The sequence below is a fragment of the Pangasianodon hypophthalmus genome, chromosome 5, assembly GCF_027358585.1.
Source record: "Pangasianodon hypophthalmus isolate fPanHyp1 chromosome 5, fPanHyp1.pri, whole genome shotgun sequence".
Lineage (NCBI taxonomy): Eukaryota > Metazoa > Chordata > Actinopteri > Siluriformes > Pangasiidae > Pangasianodon > Pangasianodon hypophthalmus.
The window spans coordinates 29,096,418-29,114,967 of NC_069714.1; the positions used below are offsets into that span (position 1 = coordinate 29,096,418).

General features: G+C 39.5%; 1 protein-coding gene across 1 annotated transcript in view; it reads left to right on the plus strand.

Moving 5' to 3' along the window:
• Window positions 1–18,550, plus strand: part of vwc2l (von Willebrand factor C domain containing 2 like) — a 60,476-nt gene that overhangs the window by 21,369 nt on the left and 20,557 nt on the right. Inside the window, exon 3 of the mRNA XM_053234541.1 lies at window positions 9,434–9,563. Coding sequence (XP_053090516.1) covers window positions 9,434–9,563 — 130 coding nt within the window. The remainder of the gene's footprint in view (window positions 1–9,433; window positions 9,564–18,550) is intronic.

Consider the following 18,550-nt stretch of genomic DNA (forward strand, 5'->3'; position numbering starts at 1 on the left):
CGAATCAATTAGAGATGCTTACCACGGCGGCACCCTTCTTACATTTTCCAGAGTCAGAAACGGAGAACAATAGATACTGACTCACAGTGATTGTAAATTAACCTGCTCTTGCAGTAAATTAAGTTATCTGCATTGTAAGACAAGTGTATTAGAGCTTCCCTTCCTGGTTAAAAGTTTTCCCCAGCACTCATCGCTTTGCTACTGAAGTGTCCCAGTTTGGAATTAGCTCCCCGTATACAGGAGTAGAGTGGGGCGTCCTGGCACCCTCGGGGAATACGAGCCATTTTGCGTTACTAAGTGTGTTCTGCTTACAGCATGTCTGAGCCAAGTAATCAAGAGCTTGATGATTACTTCACAAATTGGTTTGGGAGTGGCTAAAACGGGAAGTGAAACATGTAGCATAATTCTCTTCTGGACTGAAACGGGAGCAAAATGACCAACTGCAGGAGGATGTGTAATAAAGTAATAAAGTGTCATTGATGATTTGATTTCAGAACGATTGTAAATATAAAATGAGACTAACTATATAAACCCACACTAGGTACATCATGGACTGCAGTTGGAATCTTCTGGTTTCTAAAGTAGTGGTTCTCAAATTGAGGTCTGTGAAGCATGGTGGTGGTAGCATCATGTTGGACATTTCTTTCACTCCACTGGTTCTCTGACTAATGCCCTCCTTACCTGGTCACTGACTTTTGGTGGATGCTCTCCTCTTGGCCAGTGGTTCTCAAAGTCAGGTTTGTGAAGCATGGTGGTGGTAGCATTGTATTATTGTATTACCTTTAGCTTCTTGGTTCACTGACTAATCCACGCCTTACCTGGTCACTAACTTTTAGTGGATTGCTGTCTCTGAGTTTGGGAGTATTCATGAAATATAGCCAAGGGGGCTGTGATTTTGTTACAGTGGTGGAAATCACAACCCACCATTTTCAAATTAATATTTATTAATTTGTCTCAGGCTTGTAACCTGAAGGTGAACCTGGTGAACCTGAAGGTTGTGGGTTCGAGTCTCAGGTCCAGCAGGGATTGTGGGTGGGGGGAGTGAATGACCAGCGCTCTCTCCCACCCTCAATACCACGACTGAGGTGAGACCCTTGAGCAAGGCACCGAACCCCCAACTGCTCCCCAGGTGCCGCAGCAAAAAAGGCTGCCCACTGCTCCGGGTGTGTGTGTGTTCACTACTGTGTGTGTGTTCACTACTGTGTGTGTGCACTTGGATGAGTTAAATGCAGAGCATAAATTCCCAGTATGGTCACCATATTTGGCTACATGTCACTTCACTTCACTTCACTTCATATAGTTATTAGCCTATTGGACAGGTCACTTAAATTTAATGGGTTTAATCCAAAACTCAATAACTCAAAAACAATTAGGTCTATAAATAAGTTCAATGTGTTCTGAGAGGGGAAAGTTCAGGATTTAAAAGCACCAAGGCTCCAATAAATAAATAAATATTTAAGTAGTTGGATTATGTTCATTAAATCTGTAATCAATCTCTGGAATTGTTTCACAGTTAAATGGGTCCCTTAAAGTTTGAGAATTCCTGATCTAAAGCAGCACGTGTGCAACCTTAATGACTGTGAGGATTATCTGGATTCAGATCTCTATGCTGCTTTGTAATATATTATCAGAATTATCAGCAACCTTTCACAAGAATGAGCAAATATAAAATATTTATGCAATGACTGATATTTTGTTCTTAAAAATATGAAGTATATATTCTACAGTGTTGAAACTGTATTAAATATGCACATTTTTTTGAATATCCATTACTTGACTTGTGCATGTTTGTGCAAGCTTTGGTGGTGAAAGCTCAGATCTTTGGTTTTTCCCTTGGTGATGGATGACAAAAGTATTTTACATGCTTATGAGCAATATAACCCAAAATCGGTCAAAGGCAAGAAGAAAGTTTCTGGAGACACTGGAGAGCAGTTTAAAAATACGGTTTTAAAGGGTTTGCATTTATTTAAAATATTTTTTTAAATGGAATGATGGCCATCCACCAAAAGGTCCAACAAATGGCAGTGACTGTTTAAAGAGGGCATTAGTCAGAGAACAGACAGCAACCAAAAGGCCAAGAGTAGCACGCAACATGATCCTACCAGCACCATGCTTCACTGTGGGATGGCATTCTTTTGGCTAAGTTGAGTTTTTGCCAATTTGAGCTAATTTGAGTTTTTGCCAAAAGTAGTGCTTTGTATCAAGGCGTGAAAGTTGGATTTTGCTCTCATCAAATCAGATAACCTTTTTGCAAATGTTTTCTGAGTCTCCAACAGGCCTTTTGGGAGACTCCAAACAAGAGCTCGGCACTTAGCCATGAAGCACAGCTTTGTGGAGTGTCCAGGCTATGGTTTTTCTGTGAACAGCTTGTCTCATCTTTGCTGTGCATCTCTCCAGCTCTTTCAGACTTAAGCTTAGCCTCTTGCTTGCTCCTTTGACTCAGTCACTGAATTTTGGTAGACGACCTCCTCTAGGCAGATTTGCACCCATTCTCTTTCTATTTTATAAATAATGGATTTAACATCGCTCCATGCATGTTCGAAGTGTGAGATACATTTAGAGAACTTTGCCCTGGACTTGTTTTGATAGTTTCTTTTTCAACATGATGGTGTTTGTTTGGGTATGATCTAGAGAAGTCATAAAACATTGATATATTGATTATTGATTGGCACATTATTTTCTCATTGCGTCTTTGAGACATCGATGGTTTAATATTACATTTAAATGGGTAATTAATATAACTAGTAGTTTCATATTGTAGTAAATTAGACTACCGTTTAATATTGCCTGGCTTAATAGCTTTGGGGTGGGGTGGGGTGGGGTGCGGGGGATATAATAGATCCTGTAGATATGACTGATCTCCGTCACTCCTCTGACACATAATTATGCTCTATCTGGTGGGTCTTCCTGATATGACACTGTATACATAATAATATACATTTAGGCCTGCACTATAGATTTAAGGATGTGCTGCAGGAGCCAGTATTTATATTCATCTGGATAATCATTGGGAAACTTTCCTGATTATTGATACATGAAAAAGCCATCGATCGCAAGCCTAGTATGTTCTCTAACAAGCTCTGGGTTCTTGATATTTATATTGATTATACTAATATATACAGATTGACTCCATTCAGCTAATTATGTGACTTTTGATGGAAACTGGCTGCAACAGAGCTAATTTATGGGTTGCACAACAACCACTTCAATATTATGGGCTATTTTGTGTAGACTGATGACATAATCTGAATTAAGTCCATTTCAGTTTCAAGTTGTAAAATTACAACGTGTGGGAATGTTCAAGGAGGCGTGAATACTTATGCAAGCCAATAGCTAATGCACTTTTTTGTAAGCAGACAGGATTTAGGGAGCATGACTTATAGTCTGAAAAATACAGTAAGTAAAGCAAGTGCAGACAGCTCTGATACCTCGGAGCCTGATATGAGGCTGAAAGCTGGTCTTCTGCCCTCACTTGAGAATTATGCTTTAACAGCTAGACAGATAGATAAGCTTTTCCAAACATTCCGTATTTGAATGGATTTATTGCTTTTCACCGTTGAGGGGAAATGTGTGGAACTCGGTGAAAATATAATACAAAAGTAGAGTAAAAATAAACAGCAAACTTGACTGACAAACAGTAAAGCGTGTGTCCTAACGGTCGTATTCAGAAATAAATGAATACTGAATTTGCATGATATTATTCAGACCTCAGAGATAAGCTCTACTCTGAGAGTTACATGTTTTTTGTACAGACGGTACAGAGTTTGATTTGTATCAGTTATGTGTGATTCTGCCGATCTTATGCCTTGTTCTTGCACATTTGCTATGATCACAAAAACAGGGCTCTTAAAAATATATCACCTACATTGTGAGTTATATAACCAACATGTGCATTAAGATTTCCTCAACAACCCTTGTCTTTCAATTACATAATGTTAGAAAAATAAACGTAGGTTTAACAGCCTGCACTTAATATTTTCAGAGTCATTGACTCTCCAGAAAGATTTGGCAGCAGATCGAGTACACTCATCCAGAGAGCACCAGTCAGCAGGATCAACTGTCTATTCATGTGTTAATAACGTTTGGGATTCATGCTGCGCTACAGGATGACAACCGTGACAAATCCTTGATTGCAAGAGTGCCATCAAAGCACAAAGAGAGAGAAAAACATCTCCGCCGCACAGTTAAGCTAATTGCCGACTGCTTGCCAAACAGGATGTAATTACTGGTAAACTCCTTCCAATAGATGCGGTTATGACACTATGACAATTTTCCTAATAGACTGATACATGTATGGTGTAATATTTGTGTCTTTCAGTTTAGTGATCGTAGGAAGGCAGGAGAATGAGGCACCTGAGCAGGTGGAAAAATTCACCACAAATATTGTGACAGTTATTAGGAAAGTCATTTTACAGAGCTCTGTATTTGTGAGCATGCTCTGTAAGCACACTGAGGAGTACGTCAATCATGACTCCAACTACCCTTACCTGCCCTATCCTGCTCCTCTACAGTCCATCTCCACCCCACTCCTAGCCCTCCCTACCCTGTCCCTCTCTGTCCTGCCCTGCCATGGCCCTCTCTTACCTTAGCCATCCCTGTCCTACTCTGCCTCATCCATGTCCCAATCTGCCCCATCCCTGTGCCACTCTGCCCATCCCTGTCCCAATCTGCCCCATCCCTGTGCCACTCTGCCCGTCTCTGTCCCAATCTGCCCCATCCCTGTGCCACTCTGCCCGTCCCTGTCCCAATCTGCCCCATCCCTGTCCTACTCTGCCCATCCCAGTCTTACTCTGCCTTGTTCCTGTCCCACTCTGCCCCATCTCTGTCCCATTCTGCCCCATCCCTGTCCCAATCTGCCCTATCCCTGACCCACTGTCCCATCCCAGTCTTACTCTGCCTTGTTCCTGTCCCACTCTGCCCCATCCCTGTCCCAATCTGCCCCATCCCTGACCCACTGTCCCATCCCAGTCTTACTCTGCCTTGTTCCTGTCCCACTCTGCCCCATCTCTGTCCCATTCTGCCCCATCCCTGTCCCAATCTGCCCTATCCTTGACCCACTGTCCCATCCAAGTCTTACTCTGCCTTGTTCCTGTCCCACTCTGCCCCATCTCTGTCCCACTCTGCCCCATCCCTGTCCCAATCTGCCCCATCCCTGACCCACTGTCCCATCCCAGTCTTACTCTGCCTTGTTCCTGTCCCACTCTGCCCCATCTCTGTCCCATTTTGCCCTGTTCCTGTCCCACCATGCCCTATCCCTGTCCCAGCATGCCCCATCCCTGTCTCACTCTGCCCTGTCTCACTCTGCCCATCACTGTCCCACTCTTCCCCATCCCTGTCCCATTCTGTTTAATTCCTGCCCCACTCAGCTTCATCCCTGTCCCACTTTGCACTGTCCCTGTTCCGTATTGCCCCGTCCCTATCCCCCTCCCCTCCCCCCGTCTCTGTCTCACCCTGCCATGAACTTGCCCCTCCATACTCCACCTTCATCCATCCTTACAACACCCCTTTCCCTCCCAACACCACTCCCCATCCCTGTCATGCCCCTTTCCCACTTTGCCCCATCCCTGTCCCATCGGTATATATTTCACTTGTTGATTTATAAGCAGTTGTGCTGTTATTGGAAAATAATCAACTTCAGGGCTGTAACAGTAACTCAGCTTCACTGCACCACACCGTAGTTGATTGTTTTTCTCTAATAGCACACCCTCAAGTGTTTTATTCTTTACTTAACCGTGTGTCAGGCGCAGGGTGAACAGTTAGTCAGGCAGGACTCAGAGTCATGTACATACCCTGCATATCCTCATGGCACATCACTGAGTCTGGGATTTAATATAAACTATTTAGACCTGTTTATTGCTGCAATTATACAGTGACTCGTTTGCTACATTATTTGTGCACTGAACTGTGAATCGGAAATCTTTCAGAGCCTAAACGTGTTGCCTGTTTTATAGCCGGTTTTACAGCCTACTTTATAGCCCACTTAATGAGTGTTGAAGGTATGGAGCACATTAGCATGGCAATATTTAATTTGTGTGTATAGCAGGTTTTGTGTTCTAAACCTACTGGCTGAGAGCTGCTGAAGAAAAAAACTGGATGTTAAAGAAAAAAAAATGTGCTGCTAATCATATTATTTGTATTTAAGGAATAACACGCAATGGGTGTGTTATAGGAAAATAAGCCACACTAGGGTGGTGTGATGGAGCGGGGTTACTTTTACCACCCCAACGTTGATTATTTTACTTTAACAGCTTGTGCCAAAGTGTTTTATTCCTCATATACAACAGCGATTTGCCAGTGTTTACATCACCACCCCCACACTACAGTCACTAAGGTTGCTACATCCATGCACTGTAGCCTACAAATCATTTATGTAAATGAATAAAATAAATAAATTCATTGTTCATTCTTCTTCTTGTCATTTAGATACAAAATGGAGAAGACAATAACATAGCATATAGTCTATCCTGAATCTTTATTCATGCTTGTTGTCATGGTGACAACATCCATAACTCGCAAAAGCCGTGATTTTAAACATTAGACAAAAACAGGTGCCAAATCTGTACTTGCTAATAGCTAAGCCTATCATAATTAAGCTAGCTTCCACATAGGCTTTAAATGTTTTATATAGACAATTTAAAGGCAGTCTGTGCCGACTGCCGAGTATTTCTGAAATACTTCAACCAGCTCATCTGGCACCAACATCCACGCTGCCACACGATTGGTACATGAATGAGCAGTTATACAGGTGTTTATGGATATCATGGTATGAAATTTAGCATTGTTATATGTCTAAGCTCACACAGAGCTCAAATCTGGCTCAAATCTTCAATAGTTAAAATCAAAATATGAGCTTTCCATAGGATTAGCATACATTTTTTCTACAGAGGTCAAAACCAAAGATGAGAATGTCTGTCTAGGGGCAGACGAGCTTATGTGAATGATCCAGTTTGCTAGAAAGGTCTTCCTATAACAGATAACATTCTTGGCACAGGCTAAAAGCAGAGACCGCATGTTAAGGCAATACTTGATTGATCATGAGAATTAGCGTACTTGCGGTTCTTTATTTCCTTTATAGCATTGCCCTTTGGTGGCTGTTTTATTCTCGTGACCTTTCACAAAGCGGAGTGTTTAAGTCTTTCTTTAGAGACTGCTACTCGAGGCTGTAAAGTATTAAATGTGAAACATTATATGGGCAGAAACTCTTTCATATTCAACTCTGCCTCGGTGCACTAGCGTTCTTTAGCCTCTGAAATGAGCCTCACACAGTTAAAGGGAAAGTTCACATGCCCCGATTCCCGCCGGACCAGCTGCCCTTATCGACGCCGAGCAGAGGTTTATTAGCACTCGGGCTTTGCTTGGTGCCAATTACACAGTGTGTGAAGAATGAAAGCCATGACCACTGGTGGACCAGCAGGCCGAGCTCCCATAATTCCCCAGGACCAGCATAGTGACCTTTTTTTGACGCCACGTCCCTGCTGCCGGAGCGCTCAACATAAACACACAGCCATATCGCGATCAGAGTAACTGGCATGCCATGACACACAGATACACACCTGAAACTGAAAAGGTCATCACATAGCGGTGGTGTTTAACACAAAACTCTGTGAAAGTGAAGAAGTCATACACTACATGAGTTGTGACATCAAAAAGATTAATATGATGCTTATGAAATAGTTACAGCTTTACCTTTGACTAAAGCACTGACATTGGAGACTCCTTCCATAAATGTTACACAAACTTCTCCTTACTTTAGGAAAACGTTAATATAGATTGTTTTTTTAATCCATTTATGTGGAGCGAGTCTCTGTGAATGAGTTGTTACTATAGAAACGAGACTCCATGATGGGGTTAATCCTAATAAAATGGCTCAGATCTTTCATGGGAAGACGATTTGGAGATGTGTGTGAGTTTTTAATCACTCTGATTCAGCAGACATGTACACAGCTGAGCTTTACTCAAGCCCTGGTGTGAAAGGATTTTTTTTTTTCCACCAGAGTATTGCACACAGCACATCGATAAACAACATGGTCGGCAAACAAAACCATTTTCACATTCACAAAGTTGCAGCCGGCTGCAATTGAGAGTTGTTTACCCTGATTAACTCGCAGGGAGGATGTTTTATTACAGCAATAAGTAAATGTGCTCTGAACGCCGATGGGGATTATGTTTGTCGAAGATTTTTAATAGGATCTCGAACAAACACAATCACAGTGCTGTGTTTCTTTGTTGTTGTTGTTGGGGTTTTTTTGCAGATTAGATGGTGCTGATCTTTCAGATGGAATATAAATGACACTTTTGTGAAACACCTACACGGTGGAGTGGAATAATATTGACAAAATATCAAGATCTGATTGCATATGACTAATGATCTGATTTTTTTGTCTAATGCAGAAGTGTGGATACTTTATCAGAAAACCATGCTATTCATTAGAATATACACTCTTAGGGGAAAAGCAATGTAAAATATCTAGAACTGTTTAATGTCCCTTTATGAAAACGCTGTAAAGCTCCTGTGAAGAACGTTTTTAGGAAGAGAAGAAGCCATAACTCTCTGAAGAACCCCTGAAGAACTCTTTATCTACCAGTGTATTCACAAAGCACTTACTGGAAATATGTGCGATTAGTCCGAGGTCTAATTTACAGATCCCTAGTACAGTTGAGTGCAAAAGTTTGCACCCTCCATGTTTTTTTGTTATTGTGTGAAAAAAATATAAGGAAAATTAAAAGAAAAATAAAGACGTTAAAAATGAAATAGGGATTCTGATCAGTCAAAAGATGTTGATTAAGTTTTTGATTAATTAATTTTGATTAATTGATTAATTAAGTTCCTATAACAGCAGCTCTGACAGTAGTCCAGCTACTAATCACAGTTTTATATTAACGCACTTGTTCTAATACGTTATCATTATGTGTGTAACTGTTCATTTATGTAACCTTTATGGAAGGAGTCTCCAGTGTCAGCACGTTGTAACAGTCAGAGGTAAAGCTGGAACTTTAAGTTTTCCGACAGTGAGTTTACTTTTTTATTATTAACATAAAAAAGAGAGGCTGGTGAAGGAACAGCTGTTTATAGCTGCTATAGCGTAAGTGCTAACCTGCTTCATGGACGTTCCACAACATTAAATGTAACTATAAAAGGATAAAACGTATGACATGTTCCTCATTAAATAAAAATTGTAATCGTTGACGAATTGCTGTGGTATAAGAGGAATAGAACACTCCGTGATATGCTGTTATAGGAAAATAATCAACATCAGAGTGGGAACTGTAACTCTGCATCATCACACCACCCTGTTGTTGATTATTTTGCTGTAACAGCATGACATGGAGTTTCTTTGGAGGTGTGTAATCATGAGTGTGTATGGAGTGTAATGTCCTGTGACGTTCTCTCACAGCTGTGTGTGTGTGTGTGTGTGTGTGTGTTTCTCTGCAGCCGTCTCCGTGTGAGTGGTGTCGCTGTGAGCCGAACAGCGAGGTGCACTGTGTGGTGGCCGACTGTGCCGTTCCTGAGTGTGTTAACCCGGTGTACGAGCCGGAACAGTGCTGCCCCATATGTAAAAACGGTAAGATCCACTTCCTGTTTCCTGTCGCACATAACCACACAGGATGGATACACAATTCCCAGCGGAATACCATAAAGCATTATGTTTATGCTCGGATCACGAAATCCATGTCGAGTAATTGTATGTAAATATGTTTACATTGTACAGCATGTACTGTATGGTCTAATGCTGCATATACTGTACATGATGTCGTTGCCATGGTGACACTGCCATGTACACAATGCTAACATGTTGGAAATGATTTCACCTACACCACAGAGCTTCATATGTCATAGCACAAAACATATCAGGACAATTATTCATATTAAATCAGGGTACTTTTCATTGTAGGTCATAATTCATCAAGTAACATCACCAGTGGTTTGCTAGCTAGCTAAAAATGCTTAGCTAATGTTAGCATAGTTGGCTTGTTCAAGCTCGTCCATGGAAAATGTCATAAACTAGTAGATTTTCTACACCTAATATGTCCATAATTTAAGACAAATTCATAGACTATTCATTCTGTTAGGGCAAAAGAAATAGCACCCTATAAAAAGTCGAAGAGTGAAGGCCTATTCAGATGGGATTAGTTTTACATTGGGTGGGGGAGGGGCCATGTAATTATTACTGGAGTATCTCTAGGTTTTTGTCTCATCTGAATCTGTCATTATTATTATTATTTTTTTATTATTGACTGTGTATGCATGTGTCTGGAAACATTATGCTGTATTTTACATTCTGTAATTGTACGTAAAAAAATAGGGAAGGAGTCTCCAGTGTCAGCACTCTCTTTCTTTCTTTGTGGTACAGCATGTTCACAAAGCTGTAACTTTTCTGACATCTTCAGGACAGAGGAGAGTACACACTGCAGTTTCTCAGTAACATGACAATCTGCGTCCAAGAGAAAGAAACAAAGAGAGTCTGGTGACCGAACGACCGATTATGGTGATATAACACGTGAAAACAGGAACTAAATAACTCGCACTGATGTATAAATGTAACTATAAGGGGATAAAAAGTACTAAAACTAGAAACTGTAATTCTTGGTAAATTCTGCTTCATTACACAACCCTGTTGTTGGTTATTTTCTTATAAGTGCATGATGCTAAGTGTTCTTAATAGTAGGCTCCATAATAGTAAGATTTAAAGGTTATGAAGGTTTGACATTTAAATGGCACACAATAAAATCTATAAAGACAAAGGAAAATACAATCTAAACATCCCGAGACATTATGTGATATTCTGCATGTTGTGTTTGTGTAACACATATCCTCCTACACAACCCGTGAATGACAGTTACAGATATACAAACAGTTGGATGTTAATGTGGTGTATTGACGAAATGCACCGCTGACAGATACAGAGGGAAATGAATAAGATGGCCTTGAGCAGAGGGAGAGAGAGAGAGAGAGAGTGTGTGTGTGTGTGTGTGTGTGTGGGTGGGCGTGTGTGTGGGTGTGTGTGTGTGTGTGGGTGTGTTCACACAAATCTACACAGTTGACCACAAGCCAGAGAAAGAAGAGCTGTGGTTAGTTCAGACTAAACAGAATACTATATATGCGCTGAATTATGGCAGGAATCATTACGCTATCGAGCGAGGCCGTGGTGAGTGGGATTAATTAGCCTATAGAGAGCGCTCCATCTCTGACGTCCTTGTCAGCAAAGGTCCAAACCCAAAATTAGAAATATTGGATTCCAATGGTCGGTTACACAGCAAGGGCATGTGAGAGAGAGAGAGCGAGAGAGAGAGAGAGAGAGAGAGAGAGAGAGAAAGGCCTGAGTCAGCTGAGCCATTATCTGTACACGAGGAATCGAATAAAAGAAGCACAAAGAGCTTAAGGTTGTTTCTTTAAACAAGCATCATGTCATTGGAGTGACTAAATTTCACACCTGAAAGGAATCTAGTAAATCTGTAGTTATGTGATATGACCATATAATGTCAATATTGTGATGAATTAAGTCTTGATACACTTTTCTGTGATATCATTGCTAACTCTTTTTTAACCTATTTTTTAATATTTATACATTTTTTAAACTTAATCTTTTCAATTTAACATTTTTTTTTTTTTACAGATTTATTTATTTTTTTCTCTTTACTTTTTGCAGGTATTAAATAAACCTACCATCAAACTAGCTTCTTAATTCTTACGGTTTTAATGTTACACTGTTTTGCCGACAGCTTGTTACTTAAATTGTATATCATGATATATATCATGTATCGTAAAAATGTCCTTAAGTATCATGATATGATATTTTTTGTCATATCACCCACCCCATTAATACTTATATGCGAAAAAAAATGTCATTGATTACTCCATATGTAAATAAACGATTCGATTTTATGTCTATAACACTTTTAACAGTAGCCTTTGTCACAAAGCAGCTTTACAGCTTTACGCTAAAAACTGTACACTAAATAAAAATCTCAGTGAATTGACTTAATTCAAATGTGTGCATTGGTTCCTGAATTGAGTTACATTACCACAATTTGTTTTTTGTATCTCATGATTTGATCGTGTTTTTTTCAAAGCCCTAAATCAGGGGGGTCAAACTCAACCACAGAAGGAGCCAAAATTTAAAACATGGTCTAAGTTGCGGGCCACACAGGATTAACATTTATTCAACGGTTTAAAACTGACTTATGATTTAAACAGAAATGTGAATTTGAACAGCCAGACTACAATCATTTTTCTCAAAAAATAAATACAATTTAAAATAATTGTGTTTTTCATTAACAATACCTTCAAGCAAAATGAGAATGTTTGAAATATGAACCAGCTGCGTGTCCAGGTTCTTGTCCTTGTCCTGATGTTTCGTCTCATAGTGCCGTCTTATGTTATATTCTTTAATTACAGCCACATTAGCTCCGCAAACAAGGCACACAGGTTTACCTTCAATGTCAACACACAGGTACTCCAAGGCCTCCTACCTGTTTTGAAAGCCGATGTTTTCAAAGTCACTTTTCGTTTGGCATGTTTTGGGGGGCGGCTAGCTTAAATGTCACTGTATAGGCGCTGACCCACGCATTCACCGCTGACCACTGATGAGTGTGTCATTAAAGCAGCAGGGAGGAGGGGCTGAAGCTCACAGCTCTTTGCTGAGCAGCAGATGTTGCAGTGCATTGTGGGATTTGTAGTATGAATGGTGTGAGTGCGATTTACCAGCGGGTCATTAATCATAGACGTATGAAATTATCTCGGAAGCCGGATGTAATTGTATCAGGGGCCGGATGTGGCCCGCGGGCCTTGAGTTTGACATGTCTGCCCTAAATAAAATCAAATTCCTCGCTTTCACCTGAGCTGAGGATCAAACGCAGATCACTGGCATTCTGCAACATTTACATTGCCACTGCACTTTTCTATCACACGCTCTAACTGTGTTGATTTACTACTGTAGTTATTTCTTCCCGTCAGTGCCAATGTCCTCGTCAGATTTCATAAAGTAGCTGGTTTACGTTAATTCTACGTGAATTGATCACGCTAGTGATTAGAAATATGTTTAAATTAAATTTAGTAAGCAATGAAATCATGTTTTGATAAGAAACTGTGTTTTATGTAAAATATGTGTAATACGTTCTCTTAAATCTGACTAACCATATTTTTTTTCAGTTTAAGTGAAGCTATAAATTAACGTAGCGTAACGCTAGTACAACATCATTTTGGCAACCACGCTGAAAAAAATGTCATCTTAGCAAGTGGATCTCTTAAATAGAGTTACATTTATCTAGCATTTCTCTACAATAAACCAAATATAAGATTATTAAATCTGTTTCTAGATCTATTTTTTTTTTTTTTTACTCATTTCAAGTTTGAAATAGTTTTATTATATTGGGAAATAATTTTGCTAATTTTAAGCATTTATTTCTAAAATAGAAGTAACATGATTTGCCAATAGAATAAATTTTGAAGCTTGAAAAGAGTAAAGAATGTCTAGAAATAGGTTTAATAATCTTATATTTGGTTTATTGTAATATTACAGCGAGAAATATTGGATAATTTTGATTACATTCAAGATATTTTCATTTGATGAGTAAATATGTCTCGAAATATGCTTAATGATCTTATATATGTGGTATATAATAATTTCATAATGAGAAATTCTAGATAACTTTTCTTTATGCAAGATATCTTACAGTGTGCCAAGTACATTTGAAGTCTTGCATGGAATCCGGGACTTTGTTGGAGGTATCATTTGTGAGAAATTTGAGTCGATTAAAAAAAAAAATCCTGCTCCAGGAGCTGCGTTTAAAAATAAAGACACGAGAAAGCCTCGTATGCTGTAACTGTAGACGTAAGATCAATCAGATGCTGCCTTGGAGCACAGTTTGACCCCTGAGTTCTTCTACAACAATCATCAGAGTGCTGTAAGGTGTGGAAGCTAAACAAGACATTGTTGGCCATGTAATCCCACACACACACACACGCACACACACAAGTAGCCTGCAGCTAGTTGCGGGAGCTAATGCGGGCAGACAGGACACAGTGACACACTCACGGCGGTGGCATTCTGGGAGAACGTATTAGAGCCGCTGCCTGAGGGAATCAGTCAGTTCACGGATTCTCACAACAGGAAGAGAGATGAGTATTCAAAGCTTAACTCTAAAGCGTTCCGGCGTGTCGACGGGCCTTTACCGGAATTAATTTCCCACATCTCAGATAATCTTATTAAGTCTCGCATCGCTGCATCGTGAGAGGAAAGAAATGTACATCCGGTTAAAAAGTACCTGTGAGGAAATGAAATATCATCTCCAACTTCATCAGTACTCGATCTATTCACGTCTGAAGAAGCATTGCTCTCAGACGGCTTACCGCAAGCTGTCATTTAATCAGGTGGAGATTGCGTTCATGAGACAGCGAGACAGACACAGAGAGAGACACGTCGAGAGTCACTCATCACTGCAGCGGCGGAGATGACAGAAGATCGACACTGACATGGAGGATGCCAAGCCTCAGTCAGTCAAAAGAGTCACACATGGCAGCGTCTTCTTCTCCAGCTCGACTCCTCATTTCCTGCTGTGTATCGCTCACATCACGCCACACACACACATTCACACACACACACACACACACACAAAATTGTCATATTTAACATGTCTTATTTAGTCCCGTTTCAGTTTCTTCATACTAAAGCACTGCTGAATTCTGGACTCTGATTGGTCAGAAGGTGTTGATTCATTTTCCATAACAGCAGCTCTGACAGTAGTGCAAATCACAGGTTTAAATCAATAATCAATGCCCTCATTCTAATACGTTATCGTTTCTATAGTAACAGCTCATTCGTACGATGGATCCTCCACATAAACGGACGCACTGATGTTTCTATACTAACTATAGTGTAGTAAGCAAGTATGGAACTTGTGCAGAGATAGTATATGAAGCAGTACTTGTAGACGTACTGTATTTATGTTATCTATACTTTATATACATATATATATATATATATATATATATATATATATATATATATATATATATATATATATATAAAATACTGCATTCAGGTTCACTGACAAAGTTATTGTTATTTTAGCTGTCTACCTCTGTATATTGGAGTTGAAATTAAATAAAGAATCACAACTAATTGGACAAACTAACAATCATAAAATTAAATGACATTTTTAATACTTGTTTGCAAATCCTTTGCAGTTAATGACAGCCTGAAGTCTGGAACCCATAGACATCACCAGAGGCTGGGTTTCTTCCCTGGTGATGCTCTCCCAGGCCTTTACTGCAGCTGCCTTCACTTCCTGCTTGTTCTTATGCCGTTTTGTCTTCAGTTTTACCTTCAGCAAGTGAAATGCAGCTCAGTTGGTTTCAGCTCAGGTGATTGACTTGGCATTGCAGAACATTTCATTTCTTTGCCTTTAAAAAAGTCTTGGGTTGCTTTTGAAGTAAGCTTCGGGTCATTGTCCATCTGCACTGTGAAGCACCATCCAATGTGTTCTGAAGTATTTGGTTGAATGTGAGTACATAATGTAGCTCTATACACTTCAGAATTCATCCTGCTGCTTTTTATCAGAAGTCACAACATCAATAAATCACTTCTACTGGCACCCAGACACACCCACACCATAAGATGAGGTGGTACGCTTCAGATCCTGAGTGGTTCCTGACCTTTTCCATACTCTTCTCTTCCCATCATTCTGCTACAAGTTGATCTTAGATGTTGTTCCAGAACTGTACAGGCTTTTTTTGACATTTTTGGCAAACTCTAATCAAGACTTCCTGTTTTTGAGGCTTACCAATGGTTTACATCTTGTGGTAACCCTTCTCTATTCACTCTGGTGAAGTCTTCTCTTGATTGTTGACTTTGACACAGATATTCCTACATCCTGGAGGATGTTCTTGATCTGTCCACCTGTTGTGAAAGGTTTTTCTTCACCAGAGAAAGAATTCTTCTGTCATCCACCACAGTTGCTTTCTGTTGTCTTCCAGGCTTTTTGGTTTCCCTGAGCTCACCAGTGAGTTCCTTCTTTTTAAGGATGTGCCAAATAGTCGATTTGGCCACACCTAATGTTTTTGCTCTCTCTGTGATGGATTTGTTTAGATTTTTTTAGCCTAATGTTGGCTTGCTTCACTGGCAGTGACGGCTCTTGGACTTCATATTTTTAATAATACAAAATAATTTAAAAAGCACCTGTGTCCCTGCATTTCATATCATTAGTGTTAGCTAGTATAAAAAGTCTTAATTTGAAAAAGTTGTGGTCAAATGCTTCCAAGGTTACTTCCAAAGTTCAGATGAATGAGCCTCAATTTCAGCCAGAGCCACCAGATTTTCCCACACACTCTATGACTTATTAATTTAGTTGTAAATACTTTTTTTTTCTTGTGGATAATTTAGATATGCCATTGGAGTTACACCTTTCAGTCTTCCTGTAAAATCATTTTTACAGACTAGAAAAAGGATTTAATAGAAATGTTTATTTATGCTGGTGTGATTAATGATGTGTGCTGTTGATGCCATCTTGGAAAATACATTTTTAATAGATGTTTGTTATTGGTGCAACAGCCTGTGCTTGTGATACCAGTGGCAATTAATAACTCCAGTGACTTCAGGAATATTGTTTATTCAGAATGAATTACAGTAATAATTTCCAAATACAATATGAAAACAATTCAAAATTTGAACATTTTCTGGTCAGTAAGTTGGCATATTATAAATATATATATATATATATATATATATTGTATATATTGTATATATTGTATATATGGCATGCAGACATTAAATGCAGACAAATAAACAAGTAATGATCATTATTTGTTAATGAAAGGTCATTTTAAAACACTACAATAAATGGTTTAATCACATTTTAATGAAATATCAATGAATGTCTACTCTTGGTTTGAGATCTGGGTTTCATCTGGGAAGACTGCAATTGTTGTTAAAAAAGAATAAACCAACATGGAAACCAGAGAGCTGTCTATGGGAGAAAAGCAAGCCATTTTGAAGCTGAGAAAAGAGAGAAAACTGATCAGACATTGATCAGATCAACCAATGACAGATGACATGAATTGATGACAAACATTGTGAGAGCTGTGAAGAAAAACCCCAAAAACAAGAGTCGGTGACATCACCAACAACCTCCGCAGGGCAGGGGTGAAGGCATCACAATCCACCATTTGAAGAAGACTTTGAGAGCAGAAATATAGAGGCCACACCACTAGATGCAAACCACTGATCAGCAGTAAGAATCGAAAGGCCAGATTGGAATTTGCAAAGAAATACAGAGATGATCCACAAAAGTTCTGGAACAAAGATTAACCGCTACCAAAGTGATGGAAAGGCCAAAATATGGAGAAAGAAAGGATCTGTTTATGATCAAAAACATACAAGCTCATTGGTCAAGCATGGTGGAGGCAGTGTTATGGCTTGGGCTTGCATGGCTGCTTCTGGAATGGGCTCACTAATCTTTATTGATGATGGAACTCATGATGGTAGCAGCAGAATGAATTCAGAAGTCTACAGAAACATTCTGTCTGCCAATTTACAGAGAAATTAATCCAAAGTAATTGGGAGGATCTTCATCATGCAGCAAGACGATGACTCAAAACACACTGCCAACACAACAAAGGACTTCATCAGGGGAAAAAAAAAGTAGAGGGTTTTAGACTGGCCAAGTCAATCACAAGAGCTTAATCCAATTAAACATGCATTTCACCAATGGTGCCATGTTGTAAGTTGTTTAACACATCTAGAGGTAACTATCAGGAAATTCTGATCTGTCATCTCACATTTCATCTTTCAATCTCAAACCCAAATCTTCAAAAACAAAATAATTGGCTTTGCCGTTCCAATACTTTCAGAGAGGACTGTAAGTTCTACTGCACAGCTCGCAGAGATATTACAGTATAATTGTAAAGTCTGATACTACGTGACCATCTGTTGCTCATTAGCTACAAAACAAAGCATGCACAGAAAGCTGGCAGGTTCATAAGCGTGACACATGGAGTTAGCGCCGAGCAATCGGTTCTTGAGTACAAGCCAATATGATGCACTGTCCTCGTTTCTCGTCCCTCGCGTCCCAGGTGATGAGTAAACAGGTTTGGCAGTGCTGAGTCCGTCACACATCCTCACACCCACCTCCACTGCCATAGTGCTACGCATCTAACTAGTCAGTTTTTTAACTGGCAAAACTGAAGACAGGACTGTAAATAAACGTAATGAGTTATTAGGTGTAACTAGTTTCATTATAAAACTTAAATAAAATGATACAAACTACATATTTATGTAGAAATAGCCCTGATAAACAACACAATGTTTCATTTTCTTAATGTATTTACCCATTCATGACATTCACGACGTTATCTATTCATCAGCATGGACAAGGAAGGCTAAGGTTCTTTAGAGAAAGATGTTTTGTTGCCCTGAAGTCAGACAGCAGGCTATTAAGGTTCGTATAGGACTAAGCCAAAAGGAAATACATATTATGAGCTACATGGCAATTTGTTTTTGTCGATCTTTAAGCTTTCCGACAGACATTTAACTGTTTTTACGAGAGGCCAAAA